Source organism: Macaca thibetana, chromosome 7 (genome assembly GCF_024542745.1).
Source record: "Macaca thibetana thibetana isolate TM-01 chromosome 7, ASM2454274v1, whole genome shotgun sequence".
In the NCBI taxonomy this organism is placed as follows: Eukaryota; Metazoa; Chordata; class Mammalia; order Primates; family Cercopithecidae; genus Macaca; species Macaca thibetana.
Window position 1 is genome coordinate 15,711,207 of NC_065584.1, and position 26,319 is coordinate 15,737,525.

Sequence of the window (26,319 nt, forward strand, 5' to 3'; positions counted from 1 at the left end):
GAACTTCTTCATCCTGCCAAACAAAAACTCCAAATCTAGTAAGCAACACTCTCTTTCCCTTCTCTCTAGCCCCTGATAACCACCATTCTACTTTCTGTTTCTATGAATTTGACCGCTTTAAATATATCATATAGGTGGAATCATACAGTATTTGTCTTTTTTGTGAGTGGCTTATTTCACTTAGCATACTGTCCTCAAGGTTCATTCATATTGTAGCACGTGCTAGAGTTTCCTTCCTATTTTTTTTTTTTTTTTTGAGACGGAGTCTCGCTCTGTCGCCCAGGCTGGAGTGCGGTGGTGCAATCTCGGCTCACTGCAATCTCCGCCTCCCGGGTTCACGCCATTCTCCTGCCTCAGCCTCCCGAGTAGCTGGGACTACAGGCGCCCGCTAGTACGCCTGGCTAATTTTTTGTGTTTTTAGTAGAGGTGGGGTTTCACCATGTTAGCCAGGATGGTCTCAATCTCCTGACCTCGTGATCCACCTGCCTCGGCCTCCCAAAGTGCTGTGATTACAGGCGTGAGCCACCGCGCCTGGCCCAGTTACCTTCCTTTTTAAGGCTGAACAATATTCTCCCGTGTGAATTACCACTTTTTGTGTATTCATTCATCTACTGATGGACATTTGGGTTGCTTTCACCTCCTGGCTGTTGTGAATAATGCTGCTGTGAACACAGGTGTATAGGTATCACCTTCTCAAACAAGCTGAGAAAGACTTGCTGGAGGACCACGGTGGACCTGGTGGAAGGTTCCGGACTAGAACCTGGCTTTCAGTTCCTTCTTTATCTTTTCTTTTAGGAGGTGGGCTCCCCACCCTCACACTCCCTTCTCTTCCTCTTCTTCCTCCTCCTCCTCCTTGAGATGAAGCTATTGCCAGTCTTGACTGAGGGCCAATTCTGTGCCTGGTACTGTGTTAAGAGCTTTAGTTACATGTGATTCTCATAAAACCCCATGAATTAAGTACCATCATTAACATTGTCACTTCAAGATCCTTACAGTTATTTTGTATGTATATCCAGAAGTAATATTGCTGGATCATGTGGTAATTTTGTATTTAATTTTTGGGAGAACAACCACCATACAGTTTTCTATAGTGGCTACCCAATTTTACGTTACCACTAACAGCACACGTGTGTGCCAGTTTCTCCACGTCCTCACCAACACTTGTTTCTTTTCTATTTTTTGTTGTTGTTTTTTGTTCTTAATTGTTGTTTTAAATCATATCAGCTGTCTTAGTCCCTTTGGTGTTGCTATAACTGAACACCATAGACCGGGTAATTGATAATAGAGGCCTATTTAGCTCATGGTTCTGCAGGCTGAGAGGTCCTAAAGCATGGTGCCAGCATCTGGTGGGCCTTCTGGCTGTGTCATAACACGGTGGAAGGCGTCATGTGGCCAGAAAGCAAGAGTGTGAATATCAGCTCAGGTCTGTCTTCCTCTTCTTATAAAGCCACCAATTCCATCATGGGGGCCCCATCCTGATGACTTCATCTAATTTTATTTACCTCCCAAAGGCCCCAGCTGTAATCAGCCTAAGAATTTTAGTTGGATTTCCCACCCTTTTAATACTGTCACAGTGGCAACTGAATTTCAGTACATGAACTTTGGGGGACACATTCAAACCATAGCAGTAATCATCCTAACAGTTATGAGGTGAGTGACTGGGTTTTACATTGATATTCTGTATCAGGCACTGTGCTTGGGGTAGCGGCTACGAAGATAAAGTGTGGTTCCTGCGCTCGTACCACTCACAGTCTTACGGCTGGGCTAGTCTAGTGTTTCTGCAGGTGCGAACGCTTGCACAGGCATCATCTGAATGTTTGTGAAAGAACTGATTCCCGGGACTCTCTCTAGACCTCCTGAATCAAGAGCTCTATTTTATTTTAAATAAGCCTCCAAAGACACTCTTGTGTACACCTTTGGGCTAGATCAGTAGTTCTCAATTTGGCTGTACATTCAAATCGATTTCTGGGTTCCTCCCAGGGGTTCTGACTTAACTGGGTTGGGATGGGCTCCTATGTTTTAGAACTTCCCAGGTGATTCAAATGTACAGTCAAGGCACATTTGGCGGAACACTAGGTGATTTCTAAATTCTTTCCAGCTGTAAAATTCTGCCCCCAGGAGCATTTTTTAGTTCAGCAAATATTTATTGACTTGTCTCCTCTGTTCAGGGCTCTGGGTCAGCTAGGGTGTGAGGGTCAAGAAAAGACTGGGCTCAAACAGAAGGCCTGAGTTCGTCTCCTGACTCATTCATACTGACGACCAGGATAACCTTTGAAAAGTCCCCAAACCAAGAGAGGGTGATGGAAGCCTAATGAAGAAAGGTTGACTGTGCCAAATGCTGCTGAGAAGGTGTGAAGGATATAGACTGGGAATGAAAAAGGATCATTGGATTTGTCATTGAGGAGGTCATTGGTGACCTTGATGAGAGAGGCTTTAATGGAATGAAAGAGAAGCAAGTCTGATTGGAGTCAAGAACGGGAGGTTTGGAGGCAGAGCAGTGACTGTAGATAGCAACTTCTAGGAAGTCTGTGGCAGAGGGGTGCAGAGAAGTATGGAGAAGTACATTGGGCCAGTTGTTTTTTATTAGAATTTCCTCCACTACTGCTAACACTGATTGGAAAAGCATTTATTAAGAACCCAATTGAGCAGGCACTTATGAGCAGACTCTTGATGCAACCCTTTAGTGTCAGTGAATACATTTTGGGGAGCACTTTATTATGGCATTTGGGATTTTTGTCCTTTTTTTAAATATGCAAGTCAAATTGTTCTGATTGAAGCTAACTCAGAAACATTATCAAAGCATAAAACTTAATGCCAGTTTTTTTTTTTTTTTTTTTTTGCTGACCTACAAGGGGCTAGGACTAGAGTCTGTGGGGCGTCTCACTGGAGAAAACATTTCCTAAGACAGAGCCAGTACCAATTCCCACATGCAGGAGGGGATGGCTGTGTTTTCACTCCTCCTTTTCTCTCTACTTTTCCATCTTCATCTTTCTCTTTTCTTTTATTTTCCTCTTTACCATCCTTTCTGCCTCCATTATCCTCCTTGTTCTCTTGCTTCCTTTGCTTGGCACACGATGCCTTTATAGATGGGCTCCCATCTCATCCTCCACCCCCAGCCCAGCTCTCACAGTGTCCTCCCACGTGTCTGGCTGCTCCAGTGCACTCCCATGTGTTTTAACTGCTCCAGTTAAGCTCCCCTCGGCTCTCTGACTGTACAGTGCCTCTAATGTCTCTGTGCCCTTGCACGTGCTGTCCCCCACCTTCTTCTTTTGGTGAACTCCTACTCACTTGTATTAGGGTACATGCTAAGCCACTGTAACAAAGAGACCTTCAAAACGCTGGTTTAGATAGGAGAGAATTTTATTTCTCTCTCATGCTGCAGTCCACAGGCAGGTGGTTTAGGGCTGGTAGGGAGGCTCAATGTATAGTTTTCAGCTCTGGGTCCAAAATGGCTGCTCTGGCTCTTACCATCACATCTGCATCCCAACTAGAAGGAGGAGAGAAGGGACAAGGGGACTATGCACCAATTCTTTTTAAAGGCACGACACAGACATTGCACATGTTACATTTACTTATATCTGACTGACCAGAACTTAGTATGTAGCCACACTTCACTGTGAGAGAAGCTTAAAAATGCAGTCTTTGGTTGGGAGAATAGATGTTGGCGGATGATAGCCTCTGCTGCAGGATCCTTCTAGATCCGTCTGGTGTCTTCTCCAGGAAGCCTGTTTCACCTGGAAATGCCCCCATTCTTCTCTCCAGCATGACACTCACCATCCTGAGTTGGGATTACCTTGTCCCTTGTCCGTTCTCAACCAGACTATAAACAGACAGGGTCTGTGTGTCATTTATCTTTGAATCCCTAGTACCAATAGCAGTGTTGCCCCACTGGTATAGCATAAGTGACTCCTGAGCAGAGGCATTGTGGGCAGTGGGACTCGGGCACTGTGCCTTTTTGGTGGGAGGGAGGGCAAGGGTGGTCTGGCAGGTCAGCCAGCTGGTTGGTCCCACGTGTAACTCCCTCGCCTCCCTGCCTTCCTCACTGGAGACATCCAGGAATCTGCTGGTGCCCACAGAGGGGTGGCTGGGAAAGGGCGCCACCCCACATTCCTCAGCCAGGTAAACATGCAATCCTGAAAAGTATTTAATCCATCCAAATATTTATATTAGGTTCATGTAATCGAATCTAACTCTTACCAAGTCCAAAGGGTGATGGGGAGCAGGGCGTGGCTGTTTGAGTCCGGCGCTGTTTGTGGGTGTGGTCCGCACTTCTAGACTCCCAGGGCATGTGGCCGCCCCTTGACCGGGAGGTGGCATGTTTCAGGCTCTTTCTCTCTTGCTCCCTCTCCCCCACCCCTATGGTCCCAGCAGGCTTTAGCCTCTTCCCCTCATTTCCAGGGCTTCCAGTTCCTCTTGGATCATAGCCTCCACGCTATTTTCTGCTACACTGGGGTCGTCTGCTAGAGATGAGGAGCAGGGAGCTTTGGACCCTGCTGGGGTAGAGGGGTGGGGAGAGGGCAGGGGATTGGCAGAGTGGGTTGGTCTGTGACCAAAAAGTTCATATTCTCAGTCGGACATGGTCATGCCTATAATCCTAGCACTTTGGGAGGCTGAGGCAGGCAGATCACCTGAGGTTGGGAGTTCGAGACCCAGCCTAGTCAACATGGCAAAACCCCGTCTCTACTAAAAATACAAAAATTAGCCAGGCGTGGTGGCACACGCCTTTTAATCCCATCCATTTGGGAGGCTGAGGCATGAGAATCACTTGACCCAGGAGGCAGAGGTTGCAGTGAGCCAAGATGGCACCACTGCACTCCAGCCTGGGTGACAGAGTGAGACTTTGTGTGAAAAAGCAAACAAAAAACTCAGCCAGGTGTGGTGACTCACGCTTGTAATCCCAGCACTTTGGGAGGCCAAGGCGGGCGGATCACAAGATCAGAAAATTGAGACCATCCTGGCCAACATGGCGAAACCCTGTCTCTACTAAAAATACAAAAATTAGCTGGGCATGGCAGCGTGTGCCTGTAATCCCAGTTACTTGGGAGGCTGAGGCAGGAGAATCACTCGAACCTGGGAGGCGGAGGTTGCAGTGAGCCGAGATCACACCACTGCACTCCAGCCTGGCGACAGAGTTAGGCTCCATCTAAAAAAAAAAAAAAACAAACTCATATTGTTAGTCACCTACTGGCCTGTTTCTTGTAACTTGTTATTGTGAAAGAGCCCTCTGGCACTTCTGCACCTTGTCCTAGGAGGCTTTGGGTTCCAGGAATGTGTGTATGTGAGGGACCCCCTTCCCCTAGGTCATTGTCCAGTATCTAGACCTGTCCTCACCTGTCAGCAGCCTCATGACACACCCTGTTGTGTGTTCCCAGCCCTCTGCAGCGCCCTCACATGCTTGTTTGTGGCCATGTCTGCCCTCCTCTCTTGCCTGCAGGCTCTAGGGGGGGGCAGGTGATAGGAGTTCCATTTTAGACATAAGGAGGCTGCCATGCAGAAGGTCACTGATGTGCACAAGATCACCCTGGTGAGCTGTGATAGGATCGGAAGTGGTGGCAGGGTCTTCTCACTGCAGGCGTGGGAAGGGTGCACGTGTGTATTTCAGGATCATGCTCTGAGAGTGACCCAGCTGGGAATGTTTGCTGCTGCTGCTGGGCTGATTGATCCCAGCATGCGCACCGCGGATTCTCACAGCCAGCTTGAAAAATAGGTTTCCTGGGTATCGCATGAGAGGTCCTGTTGATGTCAGTTTTCAGGCCAGGAAGGTGTATCTTTTCCCTTCTATTATGCTCCTCCCTCCTGTGATTGTTGAGAATAAAGTTCTTTCTCTTCTGGGATGTCAAGCTCTCCCGGGAGGAAAGAGGAAATTCCTTACTCCATCAGGCCAAGCGCTTTGCTATGAACTGAATGTTTGTATCCTCCCAAATCCATATGTTGAAGCCCGTTATCTGCAATGTGACGTTATTACAAGGTGGGGTCTTTGGGAGGTGATTATGCTTGGATGAGGTCACAGGGATGGAGCCCCCATGTTGGGACTGGTGCCCTGATAAGGGGATGAAGAACCCTGAGCTTTCTCTCCGCCCTGTGAGGGCTCTCACTAGAACCTGGCCGTGCTGGTTACCTGGCCATGGACTTCCAGCCTCCAGAACTGGGAGAAATAAATGCCTCTTAGTTAAGCCACCCAGTCTATAGTATTCTTGTCAGAGCAGCGCCACAGGACTAAGACACACATAGTATGTTAGAACTTCTGGAAGTTGAGGACGCTTTCAAATCAGCCCTGGGCCATGGGTAGGGTAGGACTAGGCCTCCAGGCACTATAAGCCTCAGCCTGAGGCTCCGTTGGATTTGGAATTGTCAGCCAATGTCCCCTAGATAGTCTTCGTCCTCTGGGAATGAGAGATGGGCCACAATAAGGTAGATGGTGGACTTGTCTCTTCCAATGTGTCTGGTGGCTTAACTGAATTTCCCTCTTCCTTTCAGAACAGTCTTCGAGTCAAGTATCTTCATTTCCAGTATAATTCGTTTTAATACTCTCTAGTATGCCAGGCACTGTGTGGGGTGCTTAAGATATGATTGTGAATAAGGTCCTTTTCCTGCTTTCAAGAAACTGGAGGTTCCGATGCACGTGGCTAACTATATTGTAGGAAGTGAACTGCTATAAAAGTAGATGTGCTTTGCCCATGTGTGAATAGGAAAGTAGGCTTAACTCGCAGTGTTGCCAAAATATAAAGCGCATGCCATGAGGGTTCTAAAGAGGAAACATAAACTTGCCATTTTTGTGTTTTAGTGGTTCTGGAGGTTTAATATTTAGTGCGCTTTCACCAGGGAGGGATTGGAGCTGCCAGACAAGTGATGAAGTTATTACAATCATTTAGAGAAAAGACAGTGAGGACCTGGAGTCTTCGGGGTAGGGGATATAAGGAAAGTGGGACATTTGCAAGATTTTTAGAAGAACTGCCTGGCCTTGGCAATTGTTTGAGAGTGGGATGTGAAGGGAAGATTTTAGGATGACTGTGGTCTCTAGCCTTTGGCCACTGGAAAACAGTGGCACTGTGAACGGAGACAGAGTGCTGGGAAGAGAGCGCTGGCGTGGGGAGTAGATGGGAGGGGCAAGGAGTTCACAGACTATGATACGGGTCAGGATGGGTGAGGAATAGGCTCAGAGGAAATGAGAAGGAGGGGCCCTTGGGGAGATGGGGCGATTATGGGAGTCAGGATCTACAGCATATAGAAACCGTGTTCATGAGTACTCAGTTAAAAAAGGGATGCTCTGTGTTGGAGGAAATATGTTGTCCTTTCTCCCCATTGGAATCTTTTGTACTTTTTGTCATCTCTTTGTGGGTAGTATTCCTAAGAACTTAGTCAAGATTCAGGGAATTGAGTTCATAGGAAATCAAAACCCCACCAGTGACCTGAAGGGAGGAGAACCTTCTGGAAGCACACAATGCCCTGCTCAAGGCATTGCAGCCGTAGGCACCCAACCACTGCAGGGTGGAGTTAAAGAAAGGCTCTGTCCGTACACCAGAAAAGCATTCTGTTTTGGCTAGACTGCTAGAGTCTTTAATAAGACTCCAAAAATAACAATTCTCTTATAACCAGCAGGCTTTATCTTAGAGAAGAATCTAGTTAAGAATCACTGCTTGATTTTTTCCCCATTTAAAAAAATAGTTTCAACTTTTATTTTAGATACAGGGGTGCATGTGCAGGTTTGTTGCCTAGGTATTTCGTGTGATGCTGAGGTCTGAGGGATCCCATTACCTAGGTACTGAGCATAGTTCCCAGTAGTTAGTTTTTTGACCCTTGCCTCCCTCCCTTCCTCCTCTAGTAGTCCCCAGTGTCTACTGTGGCCATCTTCATGCTCAGCTCCCGCTTATAGTGAACATGCTGCTTGATTTTTGAAAACTTAACTTCCCTCTTAGACTCTCTTAAATATTGCAATGACTTATGCACCAACCTAATAGTTTCTGAAACTCTGAGCAGGTTGCATGGATACAGAACCAAATACCACTTGGAACAGTCTAGCACCTTGTTGCTCAAAGTGTGGTCCCTGAGCCAGCAGCATTGGCCTCACGTGGGAGCTCGTTAGGAATGTAGAATCCAATGAATTAGAATCTGCATTTTAACAAGATCCCTACTGAGTCATACGCATATTAAAGTTGGAGAAGTATTGATTTGGCACAGTGGATTTTAGATGCAGTTTTGCATTGGATTCATTTAGGTAACTTTGAAATAACACAGCTTTCCAAGCCTCAGCCCTAGAAATTCTGATATGTAGTCAGGCAGTTCTCTTGGGTAGCCAGGTTTGGAAACTACTGCCTTCTAAAGATTCCAAAATCTCTATCGATGGACAAAATGGCAAAAATTTTAGTAAATGGAAATCTAGTTTGAACTCCACATCTGTTTGCTTTACATTCACGATAATGGCCAAAGCCTCATGGCTTTTTGAAAAAAAAAAAAAAAAAGACAAACAAGCATGTCTAGATTGACATTAGACATGACTTGTCCCCTTCCTCTGGGGACATCTTGATGCATGACGCTCGAGAGGACGTGTGTTTCCCCTGGGCCCGTGGCAGGCACCGTACACTGGCAAAAGTTGAATGGGCTTGGCCAATTCACTCCCCGGTTTGAAAGCAACTAAAGTCAGCTGATGTTTACCAAGTGCTCTGGGGATGAAAGCAATTACCCAAGAACCAAACAATGTGATCTCCATTAGTTGCATAGTTTGTCTCTGTAGAAGATCATAGCTTGAAGGGGCCTGTCAGAACTCTCCTCCAGCTCTCACTTTAGGGATAGACAAAGAGAATCCATGGAGAGGTTGGGACCTGGATTCCAGCTGGTTTCATTCAACAGGGAAGGATATGTTGTTGTTTGGAAAACGGACCACATATTTGTTGCCTAATCAGAGGCGCAAAATGAACCAACTTTGTATTCCATGCTTAATCTCAAGTGTCGGGGAAAGTGCTGTAAACACAAAAAGATCTGGCTCCTAGTGATTGGCCAGGACCGTAAGACACATGGAGTGCAGATGGCCTAGGAATTCAACAGCGAGTTCTCCAACGTTGAGATCTTTAATTAAACAGGTGTTTGGGAAGTAGGTCCTGTGTAGCTTCCAGCCTTGGCTGGGCTCGTCTTGCTGAAAAATGGCACCGACCCAGCCCAGCAGCAGGCCTGAAACTGGCTTCACTTGGAGGCGTAGGAATGTGCCATTGTTATTTTCTTCTTTCTTATCAAGCCCCATTAGCTTGAGCAAGGAAGGAACAAAAATGGGCTGGGAAAACATGTTATTTCACCGGGTAAAAATTTACTACCAAGGAAATGATTTTTGCCATGTCCAAAAAAGGAAGAGTGGAGGCCTTGGAAAGGTGTATCTTCCAAGGGCTCTTGGACAGCTTCTCCCAGTGTCACCCAGTGAGAATGTTTCCCTTTGGCTGATGGCCGTTCTCACACAAGAACAGAGACATTCGGCCGACATTATGTACACAGGCTCACAAAGTCAGACCTTGCCTGTTCACAGTACTGGAGCAAAGAAGGCACTGGAAGAGGCAAGAATCAGATTGTGGAAAGGTTGATCATACATGGCCATTAGACACATGTACCTTTATGCTTTTGGATGCCTACAGTTATAGAATCATAGATGGGCCCAGAGATGCCTGGGTGCAGAGGTGGAGAGGGAGACTCCATGAAGGAATGTACCCTGGCTTTCCTTACCTCTTGTCCAGATCTTCCGCCATGTGCCTGGGGCTCAAGGGGGAGAAGTCCCTGCCTTTGGCTGTGGTTGAATCACAGAACTAACCATACTTATAGCCCATGAAACCCCTGCGTTGTCATCCTGGTGTCTTTAGTGAATTCTAGAACAGCGTCTGCAGGAGGCAGAAACCAAGCTGCTTCTGTCTTCCACAGCTGTCAGAAACAGCACCTCCCTGGGGAAGGGAGCTCTGTGTCAGGCAGTCAGGCTGGCACCTGTGCGCCTCTTAACTCATGAACTCTCACATCTATCTACGAGGCAGGCTACATCAGCCCTGTTGCAGAACCCCCAAAGATCCAGTAAATTGCCCTGCCTTATTTAGTTATCAAATGTGGGAGCCTGGATTCACACCCAGCTCTGTCTGCTCCCAAAGTTCTTATTCTTTTACCTGCTAGCCTTTTCTAGGGAGTTCTCAGCCCTTTGGTGTGTTTTCCTTTTAAACTTTGGTGCTTGGAGAATGACCTAGAAAATGTTCTACTTATGGGCATGGGGAACCATTAGTGTTTTTGTTTTGTTTTGTACAGTTTTTAAAGGACATTTTATTTCTGTTAGAATTTGTGTTATGAAAACAAAGTATTTTCAGCTTTCAGGAATAAATGCTGAACTGCAAACACATGTATGTATATAATATGTGCATTCAAATAGAACAAATAGCTGTCATACATGTACATGTTTATATTTGAACATATTTATGCATATTTAGTGTGGTATATTAAGTCTGTTATAACTGCCTATAGAGATTTTATTTAATAATATGTGAGTTAATACTAAGATCGTACTTGGAACCATTACTTTTATATGGGACAGAAAAGTGGGTTGTGTGATGTTTTCTGAGAACCAGCCCACTCCCAAGGGGAGGACATAAAATGGGCATAAATCAGCCGTGTGATACCCACGAAGCTGTCTGAGAAGTCCATGCAGTGAAGGAGAGGAGTGCCAATCCCCACTGGCTTCCTCTGCAGAGTCCTGCTCCAAGGACTAGAATGGTCAGCAGGTGTGTGGGCTGTGGCCCCTTCCCGTGCTGTCCTGTGAGTCAGAATGGAAGGTTCTGTTCACTTTGTTGTCCCCAAGATTGTTGGACAGTTCTATTTTGATGTGTTGAGGCCAGTTCCTTCATCTGGTGCCTTTGTAAGATCTTGATTATACTTTAAGGACATTCTTTTACTCCTTTAAAACATACCAGCCTGAGGGACATCCCTTTTTTCCATTGTCTTTGCATATCTGCCCATGTGAAGCTTACTGTCTGGCTGGGGAATGTGAGACATAGCTAAGGGTATGAAATCCTAAAAGAGCTTCCCGAATATGTAGGCCACTGTCCTGGGGCCTGAAAGCCCTTTCTGTCTATGGCCTCCTTGGAAGGCATCGAGGAGGTGATACTGATAGGTTTTGATGACTTTCCTAAGGGAGCAGTTGTTTCAGATTGAAAAGGCCACTCGGTGGATGTCTCAAGGGAGAGGTGCCAGTGCAGGCGAGACTGCTAGGTGGGCAGAGCTGTGCTGCTTGACGCAGATGACGACTTCTTCCTGGCAGGGGCAGCGCTGGGCTTTCCAGGTTCTGGGAGAGTTGGTGAGCGCTTTCCTCCAGTTGCCAGGGTGCTGGTCACCTGGGCAGCAGATAGACATTGCCTCACCTGGGGAGAGCCAAGCCATGGTTGCTGTGGCAGAATCCTCCAAGTGCCCAGGCAGCTGACTGGGGTGACAGCACCCAGGAGGGAACAGGGAGACAAGAGGACTCTCAGTAAAGTCCGCTTCTGGGTACCATACAGCGGGAGGGAATATGCTCGATGCCAGTTCTTCCAAAGGTCATGGAGGCTGGGGAGGGCAGACGCACACACACACACACGCACACACACACACACGCACATGCACACGCAACCACTGTAGAGCATAAAGAATGAATGAATGGGGGCCAGGCATGGTGGCTCATGCCTATAATCCCAGCACTTTGGGAGGCCGAGGCGGGCAGATCACGAGGTCAGGAGATTGAGACCATCCTGGCTAACATGGTGAAACCCCGTCTCTACCAAAAGTACAAAAAAATTAGCCAGGTGTGGTGGTGGGCACCTGTAGTCCCAGTTACTCGGGAGGCTGAGGCAGGAGAATGGTGTGCACCTGGGAGGCAGAGCTTGCAGTGAGCCAAAATCACGCCACTGCACTCCAGCCTGGGCGACAGAGCAAGACTCTGTCTCAAAAAAAAAGAAAAGAAAGAAAGAAACAATGAACGAATGAATGAGCGAACAAGTGAATGAATAAAGGATTGAATGCACCCAGCATTCTTTTCTCTTAGGAGACTCTTCCTGACTGTTGCACAGGAAAGGAAAGCAGACCCTGTTTGCACATGAGGATACTGACGCTTGCTCAGGTTGTCATAGCTTGTACTTTTCCACTGATGCGGAAATGGAGGCCCTGCCAAAGAATGTCCTTGGAGTGATTCGATGTATTTTTCCTTCTGTGATTTAAGTCAAATGTATTTAATGTAAGAAGTTCCGCTGGGAGCTGGAATGTGTGATGAGTGTTTCAGCCCCCCGAGGAAGCCCACCGTGTGAACACTCCAGTTTTAGCTGCATCAGGTGTGTAGGCTGACAGTGGTTTGCATGGTGGTGGCTGTTTTTAAAGTACACACGCCCAGATGGGCTTGTCAGCTAGTTGGCTGGAAAAAGCTTTCTGGGGGCTGCGAGGGATTGATGTTTGCCGTTCATGTGTTCATTCATTCAATAGTTATTGAACATTTACCAGGGACACAGCATGACACCAGGTGTGTTTTGAGGATATAAAAGGACTTATTGACTTCTCAAAATATAGTTTCTATTGACAATTCATTAAAGTTAGTGAAAGTTAAAATTTTAATTTTAAAATCTATATAAACAAAAGTGTCATATAACTGAGTTAATTCCTTTTTTTTTGAGATGGGGTCTTGCTCTGTTGCCTAGGCTGGAGATCAGTGGTGCAATCTTGGCTCACCGTAGGCTCAACTTCCTGGGCTCAGGTGATCCTCCCACCTCAGCTTCCTGAGTAGCTGGGACTACAGGTGTGCGCCACCATACCCGACTAATTTTTTGTATTTTTAGTAGAAACAGGGTTTTGCCATGTTGCCCAGGCTGGTCTCAAACTCCTGGACTCAAGCAATCCACCCACCTTGGCCTCCCAAAGTGCTGGGATTACAGGCATGAGCCACTGCGCCTGGCTGAGTTAATTCTTTAGTTCAGTAAAAGTGCTGGAATTTTTAAAAGAGTGAACTTCAAGGATTTTGGTTCTCGGCCTGAATACTTCGCACACATGCCCACGATGGGGTCCTTTGTGCCCTTCTGAGTCCAGCCTGGCCTACTTGATTGTGTCTGGTTTCTCTCTGTAGGACTTGGCAGGCACATTGTGTGGGATGCAAATTACACAAGCACAGAGGCTTGGGAACTTGCCGCCACCAAGCCCCTCCAGTGATTCTTCTCTTGTGTTGGTCACCCTCACCCTTCATTCCCCTCAAGGCAGGAAAAAGAACAGAAATTCCTAAGGCAGTGTTGTTCCCAGGACACAATTGCCATCCATCACTCCCTGCTGGGAAAATGTAAATATGCACCAGTTGATAGTGGCACTATTTATTGTCATAGACTTCACTGTGGGTTTGAGCAGGAGCTGGCTTCTGGCCAAGCATTATTCAGCAGCTCCCCTGGGAGGCTATGCTGGGTGGGCAGAGCTGGGTGGGAGGGAGGCAAAGGGGAGGCTGGAGTCCTCGCAGCTGAGAACAAGGCTGAGTCTTTTTCGCTGAGGCTGCACATGCTCAACATCAGGGTGGAGTGGAGGCCACCGTCATCTTGGCACTAGGTTCTTGGAGGTTGCTCATGTTTAGAGGAGGGAAAGCCGGTTTCATGGGATTCCCAGACAGCTGTCGTTTTGGGGTAGGGTGGGGACTGATCAGGGTTGTTAGTGTTGGGCTGTTGCAGGTGGATGGTGGATTTGTGGTCATATCCCCTGAACCAGAGGGACCACTGCTTACCCAGTTGAATGTTTTACTGAAGCGCACAAAGCCCCGTGCTACACGAGGCCCTTGTCCTCAAGGAGCTTACACTTTTGGGTCTTAGACACCCCCATCCCCACCCTACGTATTCAAAGAAGCCAACTGAGTAGATGATTATCAAGTCTGCAATCTGCAGTGTTGGGAGGCAGACAGCATGGGAGTGGGGTCAGTAAAAAGGAGCAAAAGCTCAGTCCTCCCTCCTCAGCCCAGTCTGCCAGCTCCCCGCCACCGAATCTGCTTGGTCCTGGGTGGTGTGACCTCTGTCAGACCTGCACGGAGTAGACTTGAGTCAGGCAGGCAGGGAGGCCTGGACTCAGCTCTTGGCTTGGTGCTTATTAGCTCTTTCCACTCAGTTTTCCCATCTGTAAAATGGGGATTGTGAGCCCACCTCACAGGGTGATGTGAGAATAAATACAAGTAACAAGGTAGGTGTCAGGCACATAACACAGGCTCAGAGAATTGCAGCTTTCAGTATTACTTCGGACTGCACGATGGTCCATTCGGTGAAGGTGGAGAAAGGGTGTAGATGAGCAAACCCTGATGCAGGAATGAAGGGGGTGGGCAGGCGACCCACCAAGGTGCTGGTGAAGGCAGGGCTGACAAGGAGGAAAGGTGTTGGGGTCCGCGGGGCCAGGCAGATCCAGGAGGCACCATGGATCCTTGTGGAGTAAATTAGTGTGTGAATGTTTAGTGAAAAGTCTCTTCTTTTAGGTCAAAGTGAGAGCGTGGCATCAGGAGGTCCATTTCAGGATCTTGGGCGCTCTCCCCTAAAGTGCCGTGCAGGGAAGAAAGGAGAGGAGGATGTTTCAGTTTCAACAGTTTTGAACACTGACTGTGTAAAGTGTCTGTGCCAGATGACTTGGGAATGGCCATGAGTATGGCTTGATATCTGTGCTCTGAAGCTCTAAGTTAAGGAGAAGGGACCGACATGGATACAGGTATCTTCATGCCACCAGACAGACGGTAGTGGGCTCTAGAGCAGCCTAGAGAGACTTGCTATGAGCAGAGGACAGACAAAGATTAGCCCCAGGAACTGTGGAGTGGAGGGAAGATTGGAGAGCTTCAGACTGAAAGATTTTCATGAGTAAATACCATTAAGAAACTGAACTGCCAGCTTCTGTTGGCAGCGAACTTTTTTTTTTTTTTTGAGACAGGGTCTCACTCTGTCTCCCAGGTTGGAGTGCCATCGTGCAATCTCGGCTCACTGCAACCTCCACCTCCTGGGCTCAAGTGATCCTCCCAGCTCAGTCTCCCGAGTAGCTGGGACTACAGGCACATGCCACCAGGCCCAGCTAGTTTTAAAATTTTTAGTAGAGACGGGGTTTCACCATGATGCCTGAGCTCATCTTGAACTTCTGAGCCCAGTCTGCCAGCTCCCCACCACCGAATCTGCTTGGTCCTGGGTGGTGTGACCTCTGTCAGACCTGCATGGAGTAGACTTGGAGTCAGGCAGGCAGGGAGGCCTGACTGATCCACCCATCTCAGCCTCCCAAAGTGCTGGGATTACAGGCGTGAGCCACCGTGCCTGGCTGGGGACATTTCCTTTACTTCTGTTTTGTTCTCAGTGGTGTTTATCACAGTCCTGTGGACACAGTAGGTATGCAGCAGACCCCTGTTTAACATATGAATGAATAAGCCTAATACAAAATGGCTTTCTAAATCAAGTAATGGTTATTGTCAAGGTGATGCACCTTCAGGGAGCAATGGCATAGGATGGCAGAAGGGTGCCTGAGGATATGTGTTCCCTTCTTGGCATTTCCCTTTGTGGATTTCTGGTGAGCAGACTAGCTCAGCCCTCATTAGAGGTTAGTGTCTCCTAGAGGTGCCCATCAGGGAGGTGCTGCCACCTCCTTGGGTGTAACCTAGCAACCTTATCAACTGCCTCCCGGCCAAGACAAGCAAGCCACTGGCACCCCTGGTGGCTCCAGGGCTCTAGATGGATGTGGGTGACATTCTTTGACCTATGTCTTGTGTTACAGATGTGGACGAGTGTGCAACGGATTCCCACCAGTGCAACCCCACCCAGATCTGCATCAACACTGAGGGCGGGTACACCTGCTCCTGCACCGATGGATATTGGCTTCTGGAAGGCCAGTGCTTAGGTAACAGCTCTCTGGGGGGGGTCACAGGGACTCCTGGAAGTTAACAGTTGCCAGGGGCATTGTGAGGTGTGGGCATAGCTGGCTGCCTAAGGGTAGTAAGCTTTTCTTTGCCAGGAAGGGTGGGAGGGGTGGAAGGCTATTGAACTTACATGTGTAACCCCACCCTTGAAAATCAGTTGCCATCATCGCCATCTTGTCGTCATTATGGTTTTTGAATGTATGTATTTATTTTTGAGACATAGTCTCACTCTGTCACCCAGGCTGGAGTGCAATGGCGCAATTGCGGCTCACTGCAACCTCTGTCTCCTGGGTTCAAGCGATTCTCCTGTCTCAGCCTCCTGAGTAGCTGGAATCATAGGCATGTGCCACCATGCCCAGATACGTTTTGTACTTTTTGTACAAATGGGGCTTTCGCCATGTTGGCCAGGCTGGTCTTGAACTCCTGGGCTCAAGTCATCTGCCCACCTCAAAAGTGCTGAGATTACAGGCGTAAGCCACCACGCATGGCCTTGAATGTTTTTCTTTCTGGTTTTTTTTTTTTTTTTTTTTGTATGGAGTCTCCCTCTGTTGCCTGGGCTAGAGTGCAGTGGCACGATCTTGGCTCACTGCAATTTCCACCTCCTGGGTTCAAGTGATTCTCCTGCCTCAGCCTCCTGAGTAGCTGGTATTACAGGCGTGTGTCACCATGCCCAGCTAATATTTGTATTTTTTGTAGAAACAGGGTTTTGCCATGTTGGCCAGGCTGGTCTTGAACTCCTGGGCTCAAATGATCTGCCTGCCTCAGCCTCCCACAGTGCGGAGATTACAGGCATCAGCCACCGTGCCCAGCCTCAAATATATTTTTTAAGGGCTATAGTTTTGGATATATTTTTTAAGTTTGATTTTACCTCAATTTTCTTCCTGTCTTCACGAAGTTTATATCCAGGCCAGGAAGTGACAGAGGTGAGGATTATTTTGCTTTAGTTAGAAATAATGCTAAGAGAAGGGAACACTTTCGCTTAGTCACAGAAAAGTGGCAAGTCTTGAATGTGGATCAGTAAATCCTGATCTTACATCAGTTCCTTCCAACACCCTGTCTTTGCCCTTCCCCCCGATGACCACACCCACCCCACGGGCGATGGCCTTAGCCTTTTACTCCTGAGAAGTCAGTCGTCACCAGTGGAGAACTAACTGCCTTTGCAGTTGGCATCTGCTATCTGATCTTTCTGTTTATTTTTACTGGAAGGTTATTTTCCTTTCTTCCCTTCTAGTTTTGGGTTTAGCCAAGTGAATGAATTCATAGCAAACTGTAGCTGTCACTTCAATTTCTAATTCTAGGGTGTGATTTCTATGCTGTGTTTTCTAGAAAAGCCCTGCCAGTTTGAATTCTCTAAGACACCGTTCTGTTGCCTGAAAGTCAGTCCTGGAGGAGTTGAGAAACAGATACAAACAAAATCATGGAAACAAAGGAAAGCTACCTCTTTCCAAGTTTCTTGATTGAGGCTGAGTAGGTCTGTCCTCAAGCCCCGTCCGAAGCATCCTTGAGGCCTAGATTGGCTTGATTCTCCTTTCCAGGCTTGCACGCGGGCGTCTGTGAATATGACAGTTGCTGTGCATTCAAACCAACCTCTGCTATAATGGAAAAGTTGATGCTACTTATTTGAACATAAGCAGATCAGTGAGAGAGAGTTATTTGTACAGGAACTTAATATGTCGAATTTCAGAGCTGGAAAGGATGTTGAATATTATGTCATCCAACTTTTATAGCATCGCAGACTGAGACTCAAAGAGAAGGAACATTTTAGACAAAGTTAAAGCGAGTTGGGTCAAACTTCCAAGTCTCCTGTGTCTCAGTCTAGGTTTTTTTTCCCACCACAAGGGGCGCTGGAGTGGTGGGGGAGACCGGGATATACCAGCCCTGTTACAGAAACCCTCTGATGTGAAGGGTGCCAGCAACTCGGACATTCCTCTGCCTGGGAGGGTTGTTCTCCTCCTGGGAGCACGGAGCTTTGGGAAGGATGCTCATAGATGCCTAGCATGGTACCATGTGGCCCAGCCACTCATATTCACATCTGAAAGGAAGACTTCTCCCAGTTATGGCTGAACTCCTGCCCTCCCCTGGCTAAACTCGCCTTTCCCTTTCAAAATGCAAGTTCCATAGCCACACACTGTCTGTTCTGTGTACCACTGGAGATGCTGCTTTTGCAGAAAAATGAGGGGTCGGGGGGGCTGCCTTTTCTCCAAGCTACCCCCAGTGAAGGGTACCCTCTCCAGCCCCTGCTGCCTGCCTGGCCTTGGTGATGTGCCCAGCTGCACTCTGGGAAGAAGTCAGGGCCAGCCACTGTACAACCAATGGACCTTCTGTGCAAGAGCTGCCCTGCACTCAGGGGCAGTGCAATGGGCCAGGTTAGAAGTAGCCGGGACTTAGAGACAAAACAGAATCACAGGACAGGGCACAGAATCTGAGAAGGGCTAAACAATAGGTAAGGGATCAAAATGGGTCTCGGAGGTGGAGTCCTTCCTGGCAGTAGGTGGAAACCAGGCCCAAGGACTGAGGCTCTAAGCCGGCCTCCAGAGTCCTGGATGGCCCCTGGTTCCAAAGGAACAGGGGGACCAGGGAGGAAACCTGGTGAGACTTGGGGAGGTGGGGATAAGGACCAGTTCCAGCTACAGTCAGATCAACTGGTCACAGCAGGAGCCTGTACTGGTGCCATCTCAGAGTCTGCCAGGAGGCTGGTGATTTCATTCACTACCCTTACCCCACAGGAATGAATTCTCCAGCCCATCATCACATCAGCTTGGGGTGTTGAGAAGTGCTTTCCCAATGATGTCAGGCTCCCCATTGATGGATACATGTTACAGGGAGGTCACATTGCCCAGCTCTGCTCAAAGGATCCATTCACCCACAGTGCCGCCACTTTCCCTGGCAAGGCCAGCTATGGCTTGGAAGAGGTGTGTTTATCCAGAGTTTTATGTTCACTCTGGTGCAAGGAGGAGATCCAGGGTGAACTCCAGCGTCCTCATATTACTGGATTCATGGGTCTCCAGGGTCATGCTGCCCAGCTCGTCCCAGCCTAACTGGCTCTTGTTCCTGACAGCTGGACATATTCATTGTTCATGGAGCTGGCAAGGAGCCTATTGGAGTGATGCTATGGATTCTTCTTACATGTTAAGCAGACTGGACCCTTCCCGGGTAGTGGAGCCTCTATATGGAATCTTCTAGTTGAATCTTAACTTTGGATAAATCTTAAGAGCTGGGTAATCTCAAATCTGAGAGCTGGGAAAAATTGGAGAGCCCATCTTGGACAAACCTTAGTGTTGAATCTTAGAGCTGGGTAAAATTGGAAAGCTCATCTTGCCCAACATCCCACTCAAAGCAGAAATTTCTTCTGCAACTTTTAGGATAGGTTCAGGTATTTATGGGACTGAGATGGGTTGAGGAGGAGAAAGATTGTGGGGAGACTGAGCCTTGTAATTGAGACAGCATCACCATCCATGACACTCAGTAAGCACTGTCTTGGCTCTTGTTCCCCTTTGCTTCCCTTCGTGATCCTGTTTGGGAAGAGCTAGGCAATCATGCCACACTAGTGGGGGCATCATTGAGTGAGATGGAGACCTGTCTCACTTTGCGTGCATTTCTGTTTCCAGACATTGATGAATGTCGCTATGGTTACTGCCAGCAGCTCTGTGCGAATGTTCCTGGATCCTATTCTTGTACATGCAATCCTGGTTTTACCCTCAATGAGGATGGAAGGTCTTGCCAAGGTATGTGACGTGCATGATAACTTGGACACGATGTGAGACACTAGCTGCAGCCTTCTTCAGCCCCTGGCAGCTTATGTTTGTGGGAAACACTGCTGCTACGGTGTATTCCCATTCCTTGTCACTGCCCACCTATCCCCATTGCTGCAGAAACCCGAGACCCGAACCTTGCTATGCGAAGCATCTCAAAAAGTGCTCTGAATATGGCTGAGGGTAGGACCCTAATCCTCCACTGGCTGGGAGTGTACAGTTTCATGGATTTGCTTCTTTTCTGTGTCTACTATCCAGAAGTAGCCTTGCTGGCTTCTGGCCTAATCAGAAATTTGGTTCCATGTCCTATAGCCTAAGTTCAGTTTCTGAGGTCTGAGGAGGGTTGGTCAGGGTCCCTGACCCTCCATGAATCATAAAATAAACACATCCATGCTAGGCAGGGGTGTCTTGGGCAATTCTGAGGCCTCTCATTACACTTTTCCCTCCAACCTGTGCCAGGACGGCCTGTTCCTTAGCAAAGGGTCTAGTGGTGGTGGTAACGTCCCCTGCTCCTCAGCATGCCCCCACAAAACCAGACTGAAACAAAGGCATTTTTTGGCTTTCACATGATCACTTGAAATACTGATAAGTAAGAAAAACAAATTGCATGCCTATTGTGGTTTCCATCTGAAGGTTTCTTCTGCTCAGGAAGTGAACGGGGGACTTAAGACCCAAGGAATTAGCGCAAATCCTGCTTTGGCCCCCGGCTTCCCCCTCAACTTCCAGCTCCCGGCCCAGGCCTCCAGCCCCTGGCAGCTGCTTGGCCCAGGTTGGAGTTGGAGGCAGTGCTGCGACACAGAATGAGGTCTTTGTCTGGAGACCTCAGGTTTTGCAAGGCCCATTTCCTTGTTTCATTCACCCTTGGAGTTCTGGCTGGCAGGCTCCTGGCCATCGAATTTGGAGGATATTATGTCTCCTTTACTTTAATTGTAGCTAAATTGTCAGTAAACAGGAAGGCATCAGTGTTAAAGAGTTTGATCCTGGATTCTTTCTAAGTCTCTCCTCCAAAGCTCGTTCTGCTAATTGTTCCAAGAAGTCTGGACTGTGTTCCTCACACCAAAAGAGATCATTTTCTTCTGAGAGTAGTCGCCAGGCCGGGAGGTTGAGGAAGCGGATAAACAAGGGCCCTTCCTTCCCACTGGAGCAGGAGCGGGCGCCTGGCTCCCTTGCTGCTGCGATAAGCAGCTTAGGGCAGATGCAGGCTGCTCTGTGCCAAGGCCTGAGATTGGAGGTACCAGCCACAGGCTGGCACAGTGCACCCAGTACCTCCTGAGGCATAGCCATGCTCAATCCAAAAGGCACCTGTGTCCTTCAGGTCTCTGAGGGACAGGTGTGTGAGAAAAAGCAGATAATACACCTGGCAGTGCCAAGTCCACAGCACAATAAAGCAGCAGGCCCGGCACCCAGGCCTGGGTATGGGCACTTGGCCACTGGGATGCTGCATCAGCAGGGCTGATGGGCAGCACAGGGTGTCGCATACTCCAGTGAGCTTTTGCAATCCTGACTCTTCGTGTGTGGGAGAGTGCTTTGCACACTCAGAGCATTATCACGTCTGTTCATCTCACTGAGCTCTAATAATAAATAGCCTCGTGAGGTCAGCAGGCAGGTGTTTGTGGCTCTGCTTTACTGAGGAGGAAATCAAGGCTCAAAAGGTTAAGCAGCTTGGCCAAAGTCATGCAGCCAAGTGGTAGCAGAGCTAAGAGTAAAACCAGGAACCCAGACTTCTTGTCCAGCAGGTTGGAGTGGGGCCCTGTGTGCCCTCAGCAGATTCAGAAGGGCATTTGGAAAGGGCTGGCAGGAAAGGGCAGTGAGAACCCCAGGTGGGCAGAATCATTTTGGTCGCCCTGCTCTCAGAAGCAGCTGAGAGCGGTGAGAAGGTGGAATGAGTTCATTCATCTCTGAGTGGCCAGCGCCTGGCCAGAGGCTGAGGCCACCAGCCCTAACACTTGCCAGCACTGTCCTGTCTGAACTTGCACTCAGTGGCTTAGCACAGTGGACATTTTCCTACCCCGTCCTGTCCCCAGTGAGGAAACCCCAACCTCCCACGGGCACCAGTGGGGGCCGGTGTCTTGCTTGACCCTCTCTCTAGAGCTGTTCATTTATTTATCTGTTTTCTCCCTGAGAGCTCCAGAGATGCCAGGAGGCAGGAACTTCGTGGCCGTGGGATTCGCCTCCCCTTTAAGAAAAGCCTCTCAAGCTGCTCACTGTGAAGGCTTTTAGCTCTAAAAACACTGACATCTCTTTTCAGAGGCCTAAGAGGTTTACCTGGACTTGGGAAGAGGATAGAAAATCTCTCAGCTGGAACTTTGGCCATTGGTGTATGGAGCATTGTGGGATGGTACTTACCGTGGGTCCGCCAACGCCAGTGGGAAAGGGGCTCTTCCCTGCCCTCCCCGCACCATGAGCTGTGCAGAATGAATCTTGGTTTTTATGGAAAGGTCCCTGACTCATGTTCCAGTTCCCATTATGTCCTTGTTAGCTAGTGGACTTGGGTACACCTGTCGATCTTCAAAAGCAATTATATGTATGTATGTGTATATGTGTGTGTGTGTGTGTGTGTGTGTATATATATATATATATATATTTTTTTTTTTTGAGACAGTCTAGCTCTGTCTACCAGGTTGGAGTGCAGTGGCATGATCTCAGCTCACTGCAACATCTGCCTCTCGGGTTCAAGCGATTCCCTTGTCTCAGCCTCCCGAGTAGCTGGGATTACAGGCACCTATTACCATGCCTGGCCTAATTTTTTTGTATTCTTTTAGTAGAGTCGGGACTTCACCATGTTGGTCAGGCTGGTCTCAAAAGCCTGACCTCAGGTAATCCACCTGCCTTGGCCTCCCAAAGTGCTGGGATTGCAAGTGTGAGCCACCGCACCCTGCCTATACTTTTTTTTTTTTTTTTTGAGACAGGGTCTCACTCTGTCACCCAGGCTGGAGTACAGTACCATGATCTCAGCTCACTGCAGCCTCAATCTCCCAGGCTCAAGTGATTCTCCTTCCTCAGCCTCCTGGGTAGCTGGGACCTCAGGCATGTGCCACAACACCTGGCTAATTTTTTAATCTTTTTGAAGAGATGGAGTCCCATTATGTTGCCCAGGCTGGTCTCAAACTCCTGGGCTCAAGCGATCCACCTGCCTCAAAGTGCTGAGATTACAGGCATGAGCCACTGTGCCTGAAAAATGCTTAAACAATCTTATTGATGCATAATCAGTGTATAATAAACCGCACCATGATTCTATTAATTTTGACATACGTGTACCTGCATGAAACCACCACCACCACACTCAAGACAATAGATTTCCCCTTACTCCTTGTGTCCTTTGGTGGTCTTCTCCTTAACCTACTTAACCTCTAAAGTGGGGCAATGGTCCTCATTGTAAGGATTAAGTGAGTGTAAGATCCTTTCCTAATGAGCAAAGTTATTTATGCATAATAAATATATTATTAGAATCATCATGGTTATTTGTTAACCTGAAACTTCCAAGTCAGTGAGGGTGAGGGGAGTTCATGGACGAAATGTAACAGGTGATAGGAAGGAGCAGGTGTTGCCTGGAAATTCCTGGGGGGGGGGTGTTGGAGCATAGACTTACTAGCAGGTGTATATGCGTATATGTTTATATCATGTGTATACATATGGTTTCCACCTTGCCTGACTTTTGACCCTAGAAGGGACATGTGGATGGAGGCCCTGGTCCTTAAGTGAACACTTTCAGATCTGAGATCATGCTCCCAAAGGTCCTGGATGGAGAGCCTTGGTACCTGCGACTCTGGTCTCCTAGTAGTGGTAGATTAAGTTGCTGGTGCTTTTTCTGCCTAGTTATTGTGGCTGTCCTGTTGGGAGGACAGTCAGCAATGTGCCTTGGCTTTCCACAGATGTGAATGAGTGTGCCACCGAGAACCCCTGTGTGCAAACCTGCGTCAACACCTACGGCTCTTTCGTCTGCCGCTGTGACCCAGGATATGAACTTGAGGAAGATGGCGTTCATTGCAGTGGTAATGGGCTTTGGCATTGGAAACTTCCACCTGTACTTGGGGCCTGGCAAGAGTTGGGGGTTGAAGGGCAAGGGCTTCCTTCATAGGTGTTTCCTCTCGTTTCCTGGACACATGTCTAGTTTGGGACGTCCTCCAGGGCAGTGGGGTCACAATCACACAGAACAGAGATGAGTCACTTCCCAAAAGGTGATGTGGAGTCTCATTTTCCTTGTCATCTGACCCTTGACGCAAAAATCAATGGGGCTACCTTCTGGGACAGAGGTAGGGTTGACGAGGGAGAGGAGTCACCCGATTTGGCATGTTGGTTTGAGAGCTGTCTGTCCTCACCCAGCACCGACTCAAGTCTTGGCGATATCACAGAAAGTACTTACAGAGGACAGTGACCCAGGAATAATAGCATATCTTTTCAGGCAGGGTTGGGGGGAACATTGAATGAATGAGATCATGTGTGGAAGCACACATGCTCTGTGAACTTCTGAAATAATCAGTGCCTCACTCCAGGCCTGGCACCCAGGGAACATGCAAAAAAAAAAAAAAAAAAAAAAAAAAGATAGTTCTCGAATCAATGGATAAATGATTGAATGTTGAATGAATGAAATCATAATAATTTGTTGTGAGAACATAGATGTGATGGGTTAGTTGACCTTTTATAAATTCCTTCCAAGCCCAAGGAAATATGATTTTCTGCCCATGCTAGTTTATGGACTCTATTATAATTTTCTTATTAACTCCCTCTTTTTTTCCCCTAGAAAGTTCAATTTTTTTTCTTAGTTAGAAAAATATTACTGGATTGTAAACTCCTTGAGAATGGGGGCCACCTCTTACTCATATTTATCTCTGTAGCATCCCACATAGAACCACACACAACTCCTTTTCTTTCTTTCTCTCTCTTTCCCTTTCTTGCCTTGTTTTTTTAAAGGTTGGATTAAAGTACACTTCATTTCAGCCACTTCTGGCATCATCAGCAGTTGTGAATTAGCAAAGTCTAAATTAATAATGCTTCACTGTGCTTTTCAAAATAAGTGGGCCATACACTAGGGCGTGAAAAATCTTTTTGTCCTGCAGAATGGAAAGTTTCCTAATCCGGGTTTTACTGTAACAGGAACTGACCCAGGTCATGAATGGAACTTGTGTGATAGTCTCACTGACGCCTGAAGTGTTCTGGGGACAGAGTCCCATGAAACAAATGAACACCTCTCCCCAGGGCCAGGACAGTCAGAGCCACAAGCAGGCAGTTACAGAGAGCCTTGGGCTGATTAAATACAAGGCCCAGAAACAGAAATAAAATACCCTCAGGCATGAAAAGCCACTTTCTTCCTAGATTTCAGTTCCCTCCATGGCATTCCTTGGGGAATTGGGGCCAAGGAACTAAGAAGTTTAGAAAATCTAACATGATGTGGTGAGATGATTTGTTTCTCCAGAATGCTCTGTTAATCCACAGATGTTTATTGCCCCACTGCGTAGGCTGTATGGTAGAGTGACCCTGGAGGAGCTGAGTTCAAATTCCAGCTCTACCATGTACTATTTTTCTTGAGCAGGTCACTCCCTGAGTCTCAGTTTCATCCTTTGTTAAAAAAAATCAACTAGCCAACCAACCAACCAACCACCCTCCTAGAGTGGTCAAAAATTAAATAAGTTGGCATAGTCCAGAGGGTGGCCCAGCTCCAGGCTGGTTCCAGGCTGGCTGGAAGCTGCTGCTTCCCATGTCCCAGGGAGGATCCAAGGTAGGCGGGCCATGGAGAGACAAATATTCGTGCCCACCCCACACCACTCTGGACTTTTCTCTTTCAAGGAGGTTTTTTTGGACACAGTGGAGTTTTAGTCATTACGTGTTAATTTATCTTCCCTAAGTGTAGGTGTAAGAGACTTTTGGCTTCTTGAGAAGCTTACATCCATGTCAATTTGGCAAAGATTTTCAGTTGACTCATTTTGCCCCAAATGGCCAACTTGTCCTCCATGTTCTCCATGATGCACACCCTCCTGAAGATTTAATGTGACCCCGGGATATGTAGGCTTTCTAGAGCAGACTGGCCCAGGATAACAGGGTGATGGAGAGAGTCTGTTTCTGCGCCTTCCTACTTAACCCCTTTCTGCACTTCTCCATTTCCCGCAGGCACTGTTATCCTCACTGTGTTATCACAGCTGAGTGGCCCCTCCATGTAGCCCCCGACCCCTCCTAACCTTGTCTCTCAGGGATTTGCTAAGCTGAGCTGTTTCTGGAAACCATGGTGCGTTCTCCTGTGGAGGAGTGAAAGTGGCCTAATACATGCTCCCTGCCAGAAACTGACCTTGTATTTCAGCTTTCCCCTGGAGGGTGGAGCCACAGCCCTAAGCAAAGTCTGGGAATTGCAGACCCAAAGATAAACCGAGTAGGGTCTGTTAGAGCCCCTCCCTGCCCAGTGGGAGTTGGGAATGGGTGCTACACTCTCCATCTGCCCTGGCGCTAACCCTTCTTGGGCGATTGCCCCAACCTCAGGGCTCCCCAGCTCCACTGATCCCTCAGCACAGTTCCTCAGGGAGACATTACAGTGTCGTGTTTCCAAGTGTGAGATCTAGAGGCTGGGTTCAAGTCCCAGCTTTCCTCCTTACTTGTTATCTGTGAACTTGGACAAGTCAGCTAACCTGTGTAAGCCTCAGTTTTTCTTCTGGAAAATATGGAGAGTAATAGCACCTCCTTCATGGGGTTGAGGCGAGAATTAAATAA

The 26,319-nt window shown here is 47.9% G+C and overlaps 1 protein-coding gene across 3 annotated transcripts in view; it reads left to right on the forward strand.

Moving 5' to 3' along the window:
- Positions 1-26,319, forward strand: part of FBLN5 (fibulin 5) — a 79,071-nt gene that overhangs the window by 35,836 nt on the left and 16,916 nt on the right. For all 3 annotated transcript variants that reach the window (XM_050799112.1, XM_050799113.1, XM_050799111.1), the window contains exons 5-7: positions 15,730-15,852; positions 19,480-19,596; positions 23,496-23,615. In XM_050799112.1, the coding sequence (XP_050655069.1) occupies positions 15,730-15,852; positions 19,480-19,596; positions 23,496-23,615 (360 nt within the window). The remainder of the gene's footprint in view (positions 1-15,729; positions 15,853-19,479; positions 19,597-23,495; positions 23,616-26,319) is intronic.